Below are 15,247 nucleotides of genomic sequence, written 5' to 3'. Positions count from 1 at the left end.
CTCCATCATCACCCGACCCCAACATTTTCCTCTATATGTCTCTCCCTCCATCGTCACCCGACCCCAACATTTTCCTCTATATATCTCTCCCTCCATCATCACCCAGCCCCAACATTTTCCTCTATATATCTCTCCCTCCATCATCACCNACCTGGCCCAAACATTTTCCTCTATATGTCTCTCCCTCCATCATCACCTGGCCCAAACATTTTCCTCTATATGTCTCTCCCCCCATCATCACCTGGCCCAAACATTTTCCTCTATATGTCTCTCCCTCCATCGTCACCCGACCCCACATTTTCATTTATAATGTTCTCCCTAACATACCTAATAACCTTCTAATTAGACACCCATTAATTTATACTGATCATCAGTCACCATGGATTGGCAGTTTACTACTGTACATTAGCTGTGATAAGTCCCCCAAAAAACACTATATAATTCAATTATTGAAGAATAAGTAAAACCAATTATTGCTTAGCTCACTGGCAGCAGGTATAAATCAAAATGCATCAAAAATAGTTTAAATTTGGAGATTATGTAAGTAGTATCAAGATGAAACACTTATGAATAAATTGCATATCTAGTAAGTCAGGTGCTTATTTAAAACAAGTTCATTAGGTATCATCATAATTAGGATTTTATTTTTGGAAAATTGATCCTCATGATATATTCATCAAAGATTAATGTGTTGATTTAAACACCAGTTATGTGTGAAGTTGGAATCATCAAAAAATAATCCCAAAAATTGAAGTCAACTTTGATGCAAAAAAGAAATTAATTCCAAACATTGTAAAAAAGAAAAACACAAAATTTCAAATAATTCCAATATTGAATTGTTATTATATCCCACCTTTAATCCCCTTATGGATGGCTGTGCAAACAGGATGTGTGTGGGACGCAAACTTCTGGTGTACCGTTCATAGAATTGCAAAAAAAAAATAAAAAAAATCAGGTATTAAGGGTATCTGCACTGCATCAGTTTTATAATGAAAGTAGCGGTTCTCTCCGATTTCTATCATGATTGGAGTATTCTCCCTTTAATATATGAGATGAAGCAACAAAAAGAGTATTTCTATCAATGCATATTCCGATCTGGAAGGATATGTGAGATGTCTAGTTATGGAGTTACAAGCATTTCAAAGACTAATATTATAGTCATAGTTCATCATTCTTCTTGGCCAAGATGGAAGCAAACACGGGGGTCTTTATGTGGAATGAAAGTGGAGTGCCGGAGAAAAGACACATTGTTGGTAGGTAACCCCCATACAAAATGTACCTTTTCACATCCAATAAGGGAATCAAACTGAAAAGCAAGTACTAAGTGCACCAACCACTGCACCTTCTGTCTGGGACACCCAATCAAATACCCTAAATGGGGGATAAACAATAAGGCGCTGGACCCTAAATAACAGCTTATTTCCAGATTTCTTCGACTGTAAAATTAATTTAACATTAGATGGTAGGCTTAATGGAATTATCACTAATGAAAACCAGCAATAACAAAGCAGTCAACCATACAAATCAGCTTACCGTAAATATGAAACACCTAATGTGTATATATACAGGTATATGTCTAATAGAAAGGGGTTTATGATTTGGATAACTATATCCCTCCATCATAAATGGTCTGTTATATGTGGATATGAATTGCTCACACACACACACACATCCCCCTCCTTACCATGACTCCCTAATCACATACGTTGTACATCCCTCCCAAAATATTTGTCAAAATATGTAGAGAATTGCCTAGCATGGCAGTATTTAGTAAGATACAACTTACCTTATTATAGTGTACAACCGTGTTGTGGTGTGAAGGAAGTCCAGATGTTGGACACAGGGTGAGGTTTGGAACAGTAATCACTTATTCACATGGGAATTATTGACTCTGAGGATATTACACACACTGAACTCTGACCCCTGTTACTACATACTGACAAGTGTTCCTATGTCATTGTACACAGTCCTCCAAAGCCAGGCTCATGCTGGATACAAGACACTGTATGGTAAATACTCCTATATTCCGAACTTCATAATTTTTCTATCTGACTATTTATCACTCATGTTCTCTTTGTAGAGTGTTTCTTTATCAACATTATGCAATTGAAATTTTGATAAAAAAAAGTTCAATGAAGTATATCGATTTATGTCAAAAGGCCTTATCAAACAGTGAGCTAGCCGGCACAAACCACCACCTATGATATAGCCGATAGGGTGTCGAGGGGATTGGGAAACGTGTCTTATTCAACTAATCTACTGTGCTTTTAAATCATATGAGTATCAGTCTAGCCAATTGCTGAAAGATACACATACCTTAGCAATTCAAATTTGGTCCCCTTTGGAATAACGCCCTCTCAGACTTTTTGCTGTCAAAACTCAATTTATAATTTGCTCTTTTTTACATACTTGCTCATGTGATGCTTAATAGCGTGCCTTTCACATAATACTGAAGGTTACTTTAAATCACTTGCTTAAAATATGGGTTGTTTTTTAGTACCGTATTCACTGTAATTACTGCCCAGGGCTTTTAAAAAATGGTTAAACCTTTTCCAGTGTGGCTTGAGGTTTGGAAATAAAGTATTTAATCGACAGGAAGGCCAACCATGATCACCCGACATAAATCTCTGAAATAAAATGTTTAATCCACAGGAAGGCCAACCATGATCACCCGACATAAATCTCTGCTTTAAGTTATTGACTGGGCCTGGTCATGTCTAGGAGTCTATCATTTCAATTCCTCTCAAAAAAGGAAGAAAATACAGTATATCTTTTCCATGTATAAACCTACATTATGTTTCTCTGTACAGCACACCACACAAGAACTGTTGGAGGCATAGCTCACCTATTCCAAGATTATTTGAAAAATATTTAAACCCAAAACAGGAGAAAAATGGGTTTTTTTATTTCCACTTACACACATTCTCAAAAACTTTCGTCTTGAGATAACATTTTGGATGAAAATCCAAACCAGGTGAAAAGGTCCCGAGTAACCTCCAGACCAAAATTACTGAAGTTACATTAATTTATTTCAACACTACTCCAAAATTTAAACCTGGAAATTTTGGCAGATTAATTCCAAAACTGGTCAATTGAAAAAAAAAAAAATATCAATAATCTAGTACTTAAATAATGGATAAATAGAAATTTTAGAATACAAATACCAAAATGTCATTGTCCGAGGAAGAGTGGATTTGTTTTATTAAGCTGAAAGACACTTCTATCTTCATATATGCAAAGCCCCCATAGGCTTGGTGTGAAAGAATACAACACCGAAACCGTTAAAGTCAGTCCCTAAAAAGGTCTAAATCTAGGTCTTCCTCTGTATCACTTTCTGAACATGCTAGCTCACTTAGTTACTGACCAAATCATTAGTTACTGACCAACTCATTAGTTACTGACCAAATCATTAGTTACTGAGCAACTCATTAGTTACTGAGCAACTCATTAGTTACTGACCAAATCATTAGTTACTGACCAAATCACTTAGTTACTGACCAAATCATTAGTTACTCACCAACTCATTAGTTACTGACCAAATCATTAGTTCCTGACCAAATCATTAGTTACTGACCAAATCACTTAGTTACTGACCAACTAATTAGTTACTGACCAAATCATTAGTTACTGAGCAACTCATTAGTTACTGACCAAATCATTAGTTCCTGACCAAATCATTAGTTACTGACCAAGTCACTTAGTTACTGACCAACTCATTAGTTACTGACCAACTCATTAGTTACTTACCAAATCACTTAGTTACTGACCAAATCATTGGTTACTGATCATGACCAAATCATTAGTTACTGACCAAATCATGAGTTACTGATCATGACCAAATCATTAGTTACTGACCAACTCATTAGTTACTGACCAACTCATTAGTTCCTGACCAAATCATTAGTTACTGACCAAATCATGAGTTACTGATCATGACCAAATCATTAGTTACTGACCAAATCATGAGTTACTGATCATGACCAAATCATTAGTTACTGACCAACTCATCAGTTACTGACCAAATCATTAGTTACTCACCAAATCACTTAGTTACTCACCAAATCATTAGTTACTGACCAACTCATTAGTTCCTCACCAAATCACTTAGTTACTCACCAAATCATTAGTACTCACCAACTCATTAGTTACTGACCAAATCATTAGGTACTGACCAACTCATTAGTTACTGACCAACTCATTAGTTACTTACCAACTCATTAGTTACTTACCAACTCATTAGTTACTGACCAACTCATTAGTTACTCACCAAATCACTTAATTACTCACCAAATCATTAGTTACTGACCAACTCATTAGTTACTCACCAAATCACTTAATTACTCACCAAATCATTAGTTACTGACCAACTCATTAGTTACTCACCAAATCACTTAGTTACTCACCAAATCATTAGTACTCACCAACTCATTAGTTACTGACCAAATCATTAGTTCCTGACCAAATCATTAGTTACTGACCAAATCACTTATTTACTGACCAAATCATTAGTTACTGACAAATCAATAGTTACTCACCTACTCATTAGTTACACACCAACTCATTAGTTACTGACGAAATCACTTAGTTACTGACCAAATCATTAGTTACTCACCAACACATTAGTTACTGACCAAATCATTAGTTCCTGACCAAATCATTAGTTACTGACCAAGTCACTTAGTTACTGACCAACTCATTAGTTACTGACCAACTCATTAGTTACTCACCAAATCACTTAGTTACTCACCAAATCATTAGTACTCACCAACTCATTAGTTACTGACCAAATCATTAGTTACTCACCAACTCATTAGTTACTGACCAAATCATTAGGTACTGACCAACTCATTAGTTACTGACCAACTCATTAGTTCCTGACCAAATCATTAGTTACTGACCAAATCATTAGTTACTGACCAACTCATTAGTTACTGACCAAATCACTTAGTTACTGACCAAATCATTAGTTACTGACAAATCAATAGTTACTCACCTACTCATTAGTTACACACCAACTCATTAGTTACTGACCAAATCACTTAGTTACTGACCAAATCATTAGTTACTGATCATGACCAAATCATTAGTTACTGACCAACTCATTAGTTACTGACCAACTCATTAGTTACTGACCAAATCACTTAGTTACTGACCAACTCATTAGTTACTGACCAAATCATTAGTTACTGACCAAATCACTTAGTTACTGACCAAATCATTAGTTACTGACAAATCAATAGTTACTCACCTACTCATTAGTTACACACCAACTCATTAGTTACTGACCAAATCACTTAGTTACTGACCAAATCATTAGTTACTGATCATGACCAAATCATTAGTTACTGACCAAATCATTAGTTACTGACCAAATCATTAACAGTTAAACAAGTCTATATGACCTTGTTGTGTCAATGAGTCGTTAAATTATAAACAAAACAGAAAATAATGCATTGGACAGATTTCTCAGTTCTCTGTTACACTAATCTGAGTGTCCGCATTTTGGGGGTATTTACCGTAACTAATACAACAGGAAGACAGGACTGGCCCCTGCTGACAACTCAAGTATGACTCCATCTTATCATGCACTGGTGTATATTGTGTGGCAATAAGCTTCTGTCAACAGCAATCCATGATAATGGATGGAAATTTATCAGCCATGACGTAGACAGGAAGCTTTCCCTGAAATCTCCTCACCACCTGTCTTACCTGTTAAATAAACTCACTCCTACAGGTGTTTAACCCCTCATACTTTCTGTGTGTACTTTATCGAAACAGTCTTTTTTATTTCTCTTTTTTTTGTCATTAAATTTCATTACCAGGTAGTTATATTTGCCATTCTTTCTGCATATTCTGAATGAAAAAGATTTTATCATTTCATATACTGAATTTCTCATTTAATGAACTTTGTCCTGCATGTTATTTGACATTTAAGTTTACTTAAACCATTGCTCTATTGTTTGTAACGTACATTATCTCTCATAATGTCCCTGTATTTTCATGCTGTGGCTGAAATGTGTATTATGTTTACAAAGAACTGGGCTTTCTTAACACAAAAGCCTTTTGTGTGATGCCCAAAACTGGGCATTATTAACACAATGGACCTTTCAGGTCACCGAATGTAAGTGGGCATTACTAATACCAAGGCCTGAATAGATGGATGACGTAACAGACTCCACACTTCACCACAGCATGAAAACTTAAACAATAATTAAAACGAACACCAGACGATAGAAAAGGAGTAATTTGGTTATATTTCAATAAGTTTAATACTTATGGTTTAAAATGTAATTTTGACTCTCATTCCGGTTTTTTCGATAGCAATAGTGGTATCACCGGAGCTAACTTGACTGGATGCTGCTTCAGACTCAGTCTCAGCGGTTGTCATTCTATCAGTTTTGATCTTCTTTCCGCTTAAGATGCCGTTAACTTCTTTAATTTGGTCATCGCTTGACCTTTTGTAAGAGCGCACTGCATTGGACCTGTGCCCTGTGCGTTCCGCAATCAGTTGCTCGTCTACACCCGACTGATATAGTCGTGTGGCTGCCGTGGCCCTGAGTGAATGGTTGGAATAAAATCCAGGAATTCCAGTGGTGCTGCATAACTTTCCAACAACTGATCGTAGTTTGTTTTTACCAATGGGGCCTGTCGCCATACCAAACCATCCCTTTAGGATCCTTTAGGGGACGGAGGTAAAATACATCGCATTTATTCTGTTGTGGCCTGGGAAATAAAACACTGAAATATTACAAACGTCTCCTTAAAATAAAATGCTTTACACATGTTCTGTTTAAAAAATACCAACGTATTCTACTTTTAAATGTATCATTTATTGTGTTTAATTAAACGATTATGTTGAAATAAGTACTAGAGATTTGCATTATAATGAATAATGATCGAAACGCCTAGTTATTCAAAGCAATTTGAAAATAAAACCTTTTATAAAGACATAACAATTTCTTGGAAATAATTCGGTTTATTATCCATTTTCTAATGCATTTGTACATTTATACAGTGTTTGTATATTTGGATCTAAACTAAAGTGTTCAGAGTAATTTTATACAGTGTAACGTTTAAGGAGTTCAGATAATATTTCGGTTAAAATTGCAGTAAATCGTAGCCCCTAAAACGTGTAAAAGTAGTCAGAAAACCTGAGTTTAGATCCCAAATATAGCTGTCACAAACACTCAAGTCCCTGTGTTCAGCATGATACATGGCTGCCTCACACAGATTGCCTACGTTGCCTTCGTGGACAGAAAAATGTAGTCATTATTTATATATAATGAAATTGTCAACACACACAAATTTGTTACGCTTACCATTACAACTTCTATTTTATTTCAATGGGGGTTATCGAATATAAATATGCTATACCTGTGGCTAATGTAGATTTTATACAAATTCACTAAACATCTTTCCCGGTTTTCATTCTGGTGGACTTTAACAGATTTGTGGTGCAGCTTCCTATGATTGAGACCCCCTGTATTGATTTTCAAATAATCTTCTGTATATGACAGATATTCGACTCCCTTGTGGTCACAACCTGGAAATATACGAATAATTTGGTTTTAGTATTTAAATTTCTAAATGAAAGACATAACTTATTGCTTAAAAATTTGTAATATTTGAATTAATTATTCTTTATTATCCCTAATTCGTAGCACATACATTTGCACTTCAGTTTAATTTGAAAAGGATTTTTTTCTAACATTTCACACAATACAAAATGTACGTAAAGTAAACTATCAAATACAAGAGTTATCTCCCATGTTCATGTAACAGGGTCGATTTATTTAGGCATAATTTGCTCAATTAAAAGAATTCATATAATATAATATATGTTTGAATGTATTGTTTGTAATATGTTGTATTCATACTATATAGCATATGTATTCATACACATTTATTCATGAATGAAATATTTGTAATTATGTCCGTGTATAATAATTCACGACGCAAGACGTAACGTCTTATCTTTACGCTCCGAGCGGTATATATTCGTGCGGGCGCGGCGCTTTGTGTGTACGTATATATGTACATGTATTGTGGCGTTTGAAATGCGAGTTGTGGTCAGTGACAGGTAAGACACGTGACGGACTTGACGGACTTTGACGAAGTTATTTGGTTGGTCGAAAGTTTGTGTCGTTAGTACTCGTGTAGGTTTGTTTAAGCTTTCGGTCACTTTTTGAAATTGATTTGAAAGGAGAACAAGTGTATTTATACTGTATTTAAAGTGTATTTATATTGCATCTATAATGTATTGATAGTGTATAAAGGTAATATTGAATTCATGTAATTGGAATTTCAAGATTCGAAGTATCGTAAACGTTTATGATAATGTATAAAGTAAAATAACTATTTTGCTGAAGTCCTAGATGTTATTCTTATATCAATGAATAATTCCTTGTTGGAAAATGTAATAAATAAGTACCAGAAAGTGTTGTAATTTTATTATATTAGTACTGGTCATTGAATTGTTGAGATTTGTAGATTGTATTTTACTCGAATGTGACATATATGCATGAAGAGCTTATACATATTTTTATTGTGCATTTCAGAATGTTTCTATTTATAAGCATTAAAATGCGATAGAACCGAACCCAGCGGCTTTGTCTTATTTTCGACAACTTCCCACCCGCTACATTCAAATTAGGTAAAACATTTATGAATTATGGCTACGTAGCACTACTTCATGGTAAAGTAATAAAATTTTGTTTTTAATTCATGTTCGCTACCATAAATGATATAAATAATGTGAACTCAAAAGTAATTTCTACTTGGTATGCTAAGTACATTGGACATGCTTACAAAACATTTTTCATATTAAGAAAACATTACTTCGTTGTATATATTTTTCTTACCTAATTGAAATTGAGATGATGGACCAAATCTCAAGTTCCTGTGCTCCTGACCAGGACGTAAGGCAAAGTTTAAGCCAATCAAATACACCAGTGTGTACAAGCTTTGTTGATTCATCAGATCCTAACATTTGCTCTCGCCAGAGTGTCTCCTCCTTGTCATTGGAAATGACGCCAGCTTTTTTGTCGCCATTCCTACCTCTCTCTTAGGTAAATTTTTAATTGTAGCGTCCAGTACATCTCTCATGTGTTTGAAAGCATCATCACTTAGTAAACGTACCAAGCGTCTGTTTTCGCGCAGAAATGCCTGAATGCCTACAATGATCTTGTACAACGTATTTCCTCTATACTCTTCTCCGTTTACTTTTCTTACTTCAGCCACAAAGAATGTAAGTGCTGTGTTCAATTCTGAATCCGTAATGTCTAATATGTCCTTCTGGAGCTCCTCAATATACCCTGTTGTTCTCCTTTCTTTTTGCCAATCCTGGAATAAATTGACAGCCCAGCGTACTTTGGCTTCCGTATTGGACGATTTGCTGGATTGGATCAGTGGCATTACATTTTCCTCTGTTAACGGCTCAGCGTATCTTGAGCCTGTAACTGAAACAATAATTCACAATATACTGAAAGAACTAGGGCAGTGTAATATATACAAAAATATTTATCTAATACTAAAGATATTTGAAATTACAACTGAAAAATATATTATCTGTTTATACTCAAAACCATCAAATAATACTCTATTCACTTCCTGTCAACCATAGCTGTGAAGAATCCAACATGTAACTAATTAAAGAAATCCTAATTTTTCTATCCGACAGTACCCCTTTGGACAGACTTTTGTTTTCACAGAAAAGTTACGAGTATGCAGTGTATTGTAAGACATTTCGATACTGATAACGCATTATAGAATAATTGCAACCTAATAAGTGATTTAAAAGACTTTTAGAAAACAAACGAACATGTTGAACGTAATTTTTGCACAAGAGTTGCCTCCCATGGTAAAATTTGACACAAAAACAATATGAGGGTAGGATGCAAGTCCATTTTTGCCTAAAATGTAATTGTTTATATTACATTCAATAAAAAACAAGTATTTTCATATATACCTTAATTGAGGTAACTAACAATTATATTACAAAAAGATGAGTAAAAAGTTATTAATTTCCAAGTTTACGTAGTCATTTTTATTATATATAAATCAACGAAAAACTCAACTAGGCGAAGTTAGTTAATATTATAAGTCATTTGTCATATAGGAGAAAAAAATACTGATAAAAACCAAATAATGTATGAGAAGACATGCCGCCACACAAAAAAGAAACGATAGAGCAAAAAATGAATTTCATGAATTGTGACCGAATGAAAAAGCAGAGAATTTCATGATATGAAGGTGAATACAGTTTTTAATATACAACTGTGTTGATTATGGAAAAACCTGTTTTAACAGCTAATGAACCAGGCATTTCATTCCTCACCTAGAACTTCTCTCTGAATAAGGGTAGAAACTTGTATGAGTTTACCAAAACATTTATTCTTCACCCATGTTGATTGCACAGATGGGGGTTTTCAGGAATTTAAAGAAAAAAATAGAAATAGCAGCTATCATAATATATGTGAAATAATTAAGCGAAAGCAAAGTGATGACAATATTACACATTATATAAATTTCTTTCGACATTTACCTGAGCCAAAGCTAATGTCCATATCAGCAGTCGGTTTGTCAATGGTATCCAATACGCCTGTGTTTTCTGCATTATTGGTCTCCTTTTCATCACAGACGAATGTATTTTGTGTTAAAAAAACACTTTCATTTTCCTGCTGGTCAATGAATTGTTCATACATATCCAAAACCTGACTTACAATAGTGTCAGAGTCGTAATCCATATGTTCTCACCGCATGTACCTTCTCTTCAACACGTGTATGCGTTGGAGATGGGTCTTTTTAGCATGACCACTTGACACTCTGGCACATACTTTTCATGAAAAATAAATCACTTTCTTCTGGACTGGGTTCGAATCACGTAAAAGCAGGGCGCTTATTTTTTATTTTGTTGTTTCTAACATTTTCATCAGAAGTAAAGTTTAACAATATATTAACATATTTAGATAATGTGCTCAAAGACTAAATGAAATGAATGCATCAGCATGAGTTTTGAGTTAGGAATGGGTTGACTGGGTGGCGGGAGGGAGTGGGGGATCATTTCCATCTAAAGATATTATTTCCAAAGAACATTAGTATCCCATTTAAAACATTTCAACAATCAAAATTCATAATATAGTTATCTTTTTATTCGTAATTAAACAATTAATCAGATCTGTAAGTTGAAAACAAGATGAAAACTTTCAGTGTTTCATTGAAAATTACATGTAAAAGTAAGCATGCTATCATGTAAAATGTCCTTTTAAACAAAACTCTTCCCAATATATATTTTCACTTCGCAATGCATTTTCAAAAATATCATTGTTGTTGAACCAAAAATGAACAAAACTTATAGGGATCGAATGCGAGACTTTACACCTTTGACTTAGTGACCTTGACCTCTGACCCGATGACCTTGAACCTTCGTCAGTTGACTCCTTGTTTAATTCTGATCAACTTTGCTTCATCATGTCATTACAAAATAATTATCAGTGAAAAAATGCAAAATTTGACCTTGACCTTTGAACCTAATGACCTTGAACTTTGACCTCGACTTTTTACCTCGGTGTGTCTCTCTTTAATTCCGACCAACTTTGCTTCATAGTGTCAAGAAATGCTCATTAGTGAAAAGCTACAAAATTTTTGACCTTTACTTTTTACCTCAGTGTGTATTTTTGTGAACCAAGTTTCATGTAAATTGGTCTATAAATACCAAAGTTATCAGCGAGGAACAAAATTTGTGGACGGACGAACAGACAGACAGACAGTGATTACTATAGGGCACCCGTATCTCCGATACAGGGCCCTAATTATAGTAGCATGCATGTATTGCATAGCTGATATGAATGCCATCTGAATATGGCAGGGTTAAATAGTGTTAATGTCATATGATGGTTAATGTATTTGAACACAATTGGTATGCCTATACCGTAGCAAGCTACAGGCCAAATACCAATACACTAGGCATTATAGGTCTGGAAAGAAATTGTTAAACCTTTTTTTTCCCTTATGACCTTGCAAATAGGTCAAACTCATTCATTTGAACAAACCTGGTAGTCCTTTGGTCCCCAGGAAACTACATGCCAACAAAAGTACATACATCTCATGGATATTAATGAATTAATTGTTTCATAAAAAGATGATGATGGAAAATGGATGCCACACCGGTACCATCTATGCACACAGACTGTTTGTTCCAGGTTAGCAAAGAAGCATGCTTACCATAATCTAAATGTTAATTCATTCGTGCTGATGAAAATTCATTTCATGAATATCAAAAAATCAGGTTAAGCACTTGTGAGATAATCTAACTTCTTGCCTTCCCTGGATTTTTTATCCTCTGTAAGTTGTGATAAACTGTTTTACCGATATCTAAATCTAGACAAAATGTCATTTCTACATTGCAGGTGAATCCCTACTTTCAGTAGGCCACCAAAGGTTGGGGAGGAGGGAATAAACTTGGTTTATAAGGCTTCCACACATTTATTTCTGAATACACACTATCTGTTTACACTGTGAAGTAATTGTTCACACTTGTGTGGAGAGAAAAGCCTTGGTATTCACTCACAAGCTTCACCTATTCACCTATTTAACATATGGAGACAAACACATACATAACAGTAACAGTGTCAAGCATTATATGATACCTTAACTGTATTGGAATGAATTTCATAAAAAATCCTTTTTCATTTTGAGATCAAAGTTAACTTTAAGAAGATAGTGATACGATGAAGTCTGAATGTGTACAGAAGGTAGTATGTAAATGAACTCATGCCTGCCTACAGTGTTTAAACTGTACAGGCCCAGTCTTTGACTTGGTAAGGTTCTAGGATGACTTTGTGGTGAATGGGTTATTCAAGAGTCCTACATGTGTATGTATGTTTAAACATGCTTTAAAGCCACCAGAGGCTTTGAGAGAGGGGGTTTAACTTAAACAAGAGGCCCAAGGGCCTTTTAATTAGCGGTCACCTGAGTTATATTATAGGTACTGGTATCTTTATTTTATTGTTTAGATGTGATGTGGAACTACCGTAAAAACCCATGTAATTTGCACACTTTTTTTTAATACCCAAAGTGGGGGGTGCGTAAAATACACAGGTATAAGCAATTTCAAGTTTTTTTCATGAAAAGATCGACGATTCTGGCAGACCGCCATCTTGGACACGAGATAATCTCCCTTGGTACATGGAACTCAAAGACAAACGACGATCAAAATATTTCTTTATGTCAAACATCAATAAAAGATACAATTGATATATACTGTGTTGTTGCCTGAGTTTATGTGAAAAGTATTATTAAATAGGTAACTGTTAGCAAAGAAAGTTTAGCCAAATTCCTGTCTATGCCAGAGAATCGCCGATCAACTTTCATTTCGACATCTCGGTGCGTTTTCCCCATACTATTACGAAAATGAAGTTGTTCAATTTAAGCTCCGTTCCATGTAAGTTCTGTTATCTTTTTTTCAAATCTCCTGTGCGTACAGCATGGTTTTTTTCCCCGGCTCACTTTCATGTTGATCTTGAGTCTAACACTACGTAAACACGTGATTGATAATAACCACGTGAATTATTTCAATATTTGTTAAATGAAACATCGTAAAAATAGTCTGCTTTGATTTTTTCCCCTTGGAGTAGATTTAAAAAGGATGTTTTTCCCCTTGGAGTAGATTTGAATAGGATGTATTGATTATCCACGCTTCTAGTATAAACATATTTTTTTATAATCCCTTATCGGTCAAATCAGTCTGTAGTTATGACAATGCAGTAGGGCTTCGTAATTCACACCACATGTTGGTGCATGAAAAAAAAAAAAACACGGTCCGTTGATCGCGACTGCAAATCATTTCAATTTGTAGAGCTATTGTTAACGGGTAATCACAGATATAGTGTTAGCTAATTACTGCATTGTAATTTGTATTGACTGTAGTGTTGAGAAGTTTCACTAATTTACGCTGAAGAATGCGATCCTACCTGGCCTATTGTCCGGGACCAGACAATGTTGTTGAAGTTATGCCCAGCAGTCATGACCACAGATGACCGATTTTAATAACTTTACAGTAGGTAAAAACTGTGTGGCCAAAAAATATCGCTGAACTGTGACATGACCTGGTTTGAAGTGACGATACCCAAGCCGCCATGATGAGCCCTTCTCACTTATCGTAATTATGGTAATTTAAAAAAAGGTATCTAATTATGTCTTTCACCAGGAGATATGCACCAGCTGTTACACACATTAACACTAATTAATTGGTATGTTTTTGAAAGCAAGTAAACATTTTATGTAAAATGAAGCTAAATTTAATTGATGAACATGCTGATATGCGCACATGTGTGTGTTATGTGTAATCAGATAATCAAAAGAAAGCAAACAACAAAATACACATTTTACGTAGTTTCTTCTTGGTTTATAATATCGTTTTACATCAATGACAAAAAATCATAAGAAATATATTTTTAAATCAAAGTACTGAAAGTACTGAAAGCTAAGGCAAAAGATATATATATTATTTTTGGAATGGAGAACAAAATAAAGACGAAGTTCCCATCATATTGTACAGAAGGATTTACTGTTAATTTGTTATGAATCAAAGTTTTATGTAAAAGTGTACCACTGTGAAGTTATTCTTCTTGTGTGTACAGTATATCTTTATAGGTTTGTCAGAAGAGTGGTACCAAGTTTCCTCTAGAATATATCATTTTAAACCTTTGGATAATTAATTTGCATAGGAATTTGGAATTGCTTCCCTTTGTCCATACAATGTATTTCATAGAACATTAAAAACTGAAACTGGCATTTACCCCTTTGACCAATACCTGATTATTTTAAACCATTGAATAGATTATGCACAGATTGTGAACATCTTTGAACTTTGCCTTTGTTGTTGAATAAGATATCAACCCTTGCCTTATCTAACAAAGTTACTTGGCATAAAACCATTGACCAATCAGAGTACAGTATGCTAATTAATTAGGCATGGATTTCACTCAACTTTGAACTTATCGTCTAAGTTTGTATATTGATCAATATATATTCAAGCAAGTTATCTTGTAAAGTGTGCACATCGACCAGGGTTGGCATGCTTTTTAATACGTGTGAATTTTGTTCAAGTTTCAATTTTGCATCAGTCAGTGTATATTGTTACAGAACAATATTTATAAGGATGTTTACTTGCCGAAACTAAATTGTGGATAAGCAAGTGGATTACTGCTACCCATAAATTTACAAGTCTCTCAATAATTTTGAAAAA

The 15,247-nt window shown here is 34.6% G+C and overlaps 2 protein-coding genes across 4 annotated transcripts in view; both read right to left on the bottom strand.

Annotated features, from left to right (window-relative positions):
* Positions 1 to 15,247, bottom strand: part of LOC110444279 — a 125,655-nt gene that overhangs the window by 87,997 nt on the left and 22,411 nt on the right. Inside the window, exon 1 of one of the 3 annotated variants that reach the window (XM_021488693.1) lies at positions 1,787 to 2,150. The exons of the other annotated variants lie outside the window; for them this stretch is intronic. The gene's annotated coding sequence lies outside the window, so the exon portion shown is untranslated. Of the gene's footprint in view, positions 1 to 1,786; positions 2,151 to 15,247 lie in introns of those variants that run through there. 3 annotated transcript variants of the gene reach the window in all.
* LOC110444257 lies at positions 8,983 to 10,745 on the bottom strand. The gene is made up of 2 exons (XM_021488652.1): positions 10,544 to 10,745; positions 8,983 to 9,458 (listed from the first exon to the last, which is right to left on the bottom strand). The coding sequence occupies exons 1-2, from the start codon at positions 10,743 to 10,745 to the stop codon at positions 8,983 to 8,985; spliced, it is 678 nt and encodes a 225-aa protein (XP_021344327.1).

This window comes from Mizuhopecten yessoensis, unplaced genomic scaffold (genome assembly GCF_002113885.1).
Source record: "Mizuhopecten yessoensis strain PY_sf001 unplaced genomic scaffold, ASM211388v2 scaffold2039, whole genome shotgun sequence".
Classification (NCBI taxonomy): domain Eukaryota; kingdom Metazoa; phylum Mollusca; class Bivalvia; order Pectinida; family Pectinidae; genus Mizuhopecten; species Mizuhopecten yessoensis.
The sequence above is the reverse complement of the archived record's forward strand: the minus strand, read 5'-3'. Positions and strand labels throughout refer to the sequence as shown.

Bases quoted from the DNA above. Each gene is read 5' to 3' on its own strand.
- LOC110444257 (XM_021488652.1), bottom strand. From the start codon at position 10,745: ATGGATTACGACTCTGACACTATTGTAAGTCAGGTTTTGGATATGTAT. The intron at 9,459-10,543 runs GTAAATGTCGAA...TTATTGTTTCAG, and splicing joins GGACATTAGCTTTGGCTCAG to TTACAGGCTCAAGATACGCT.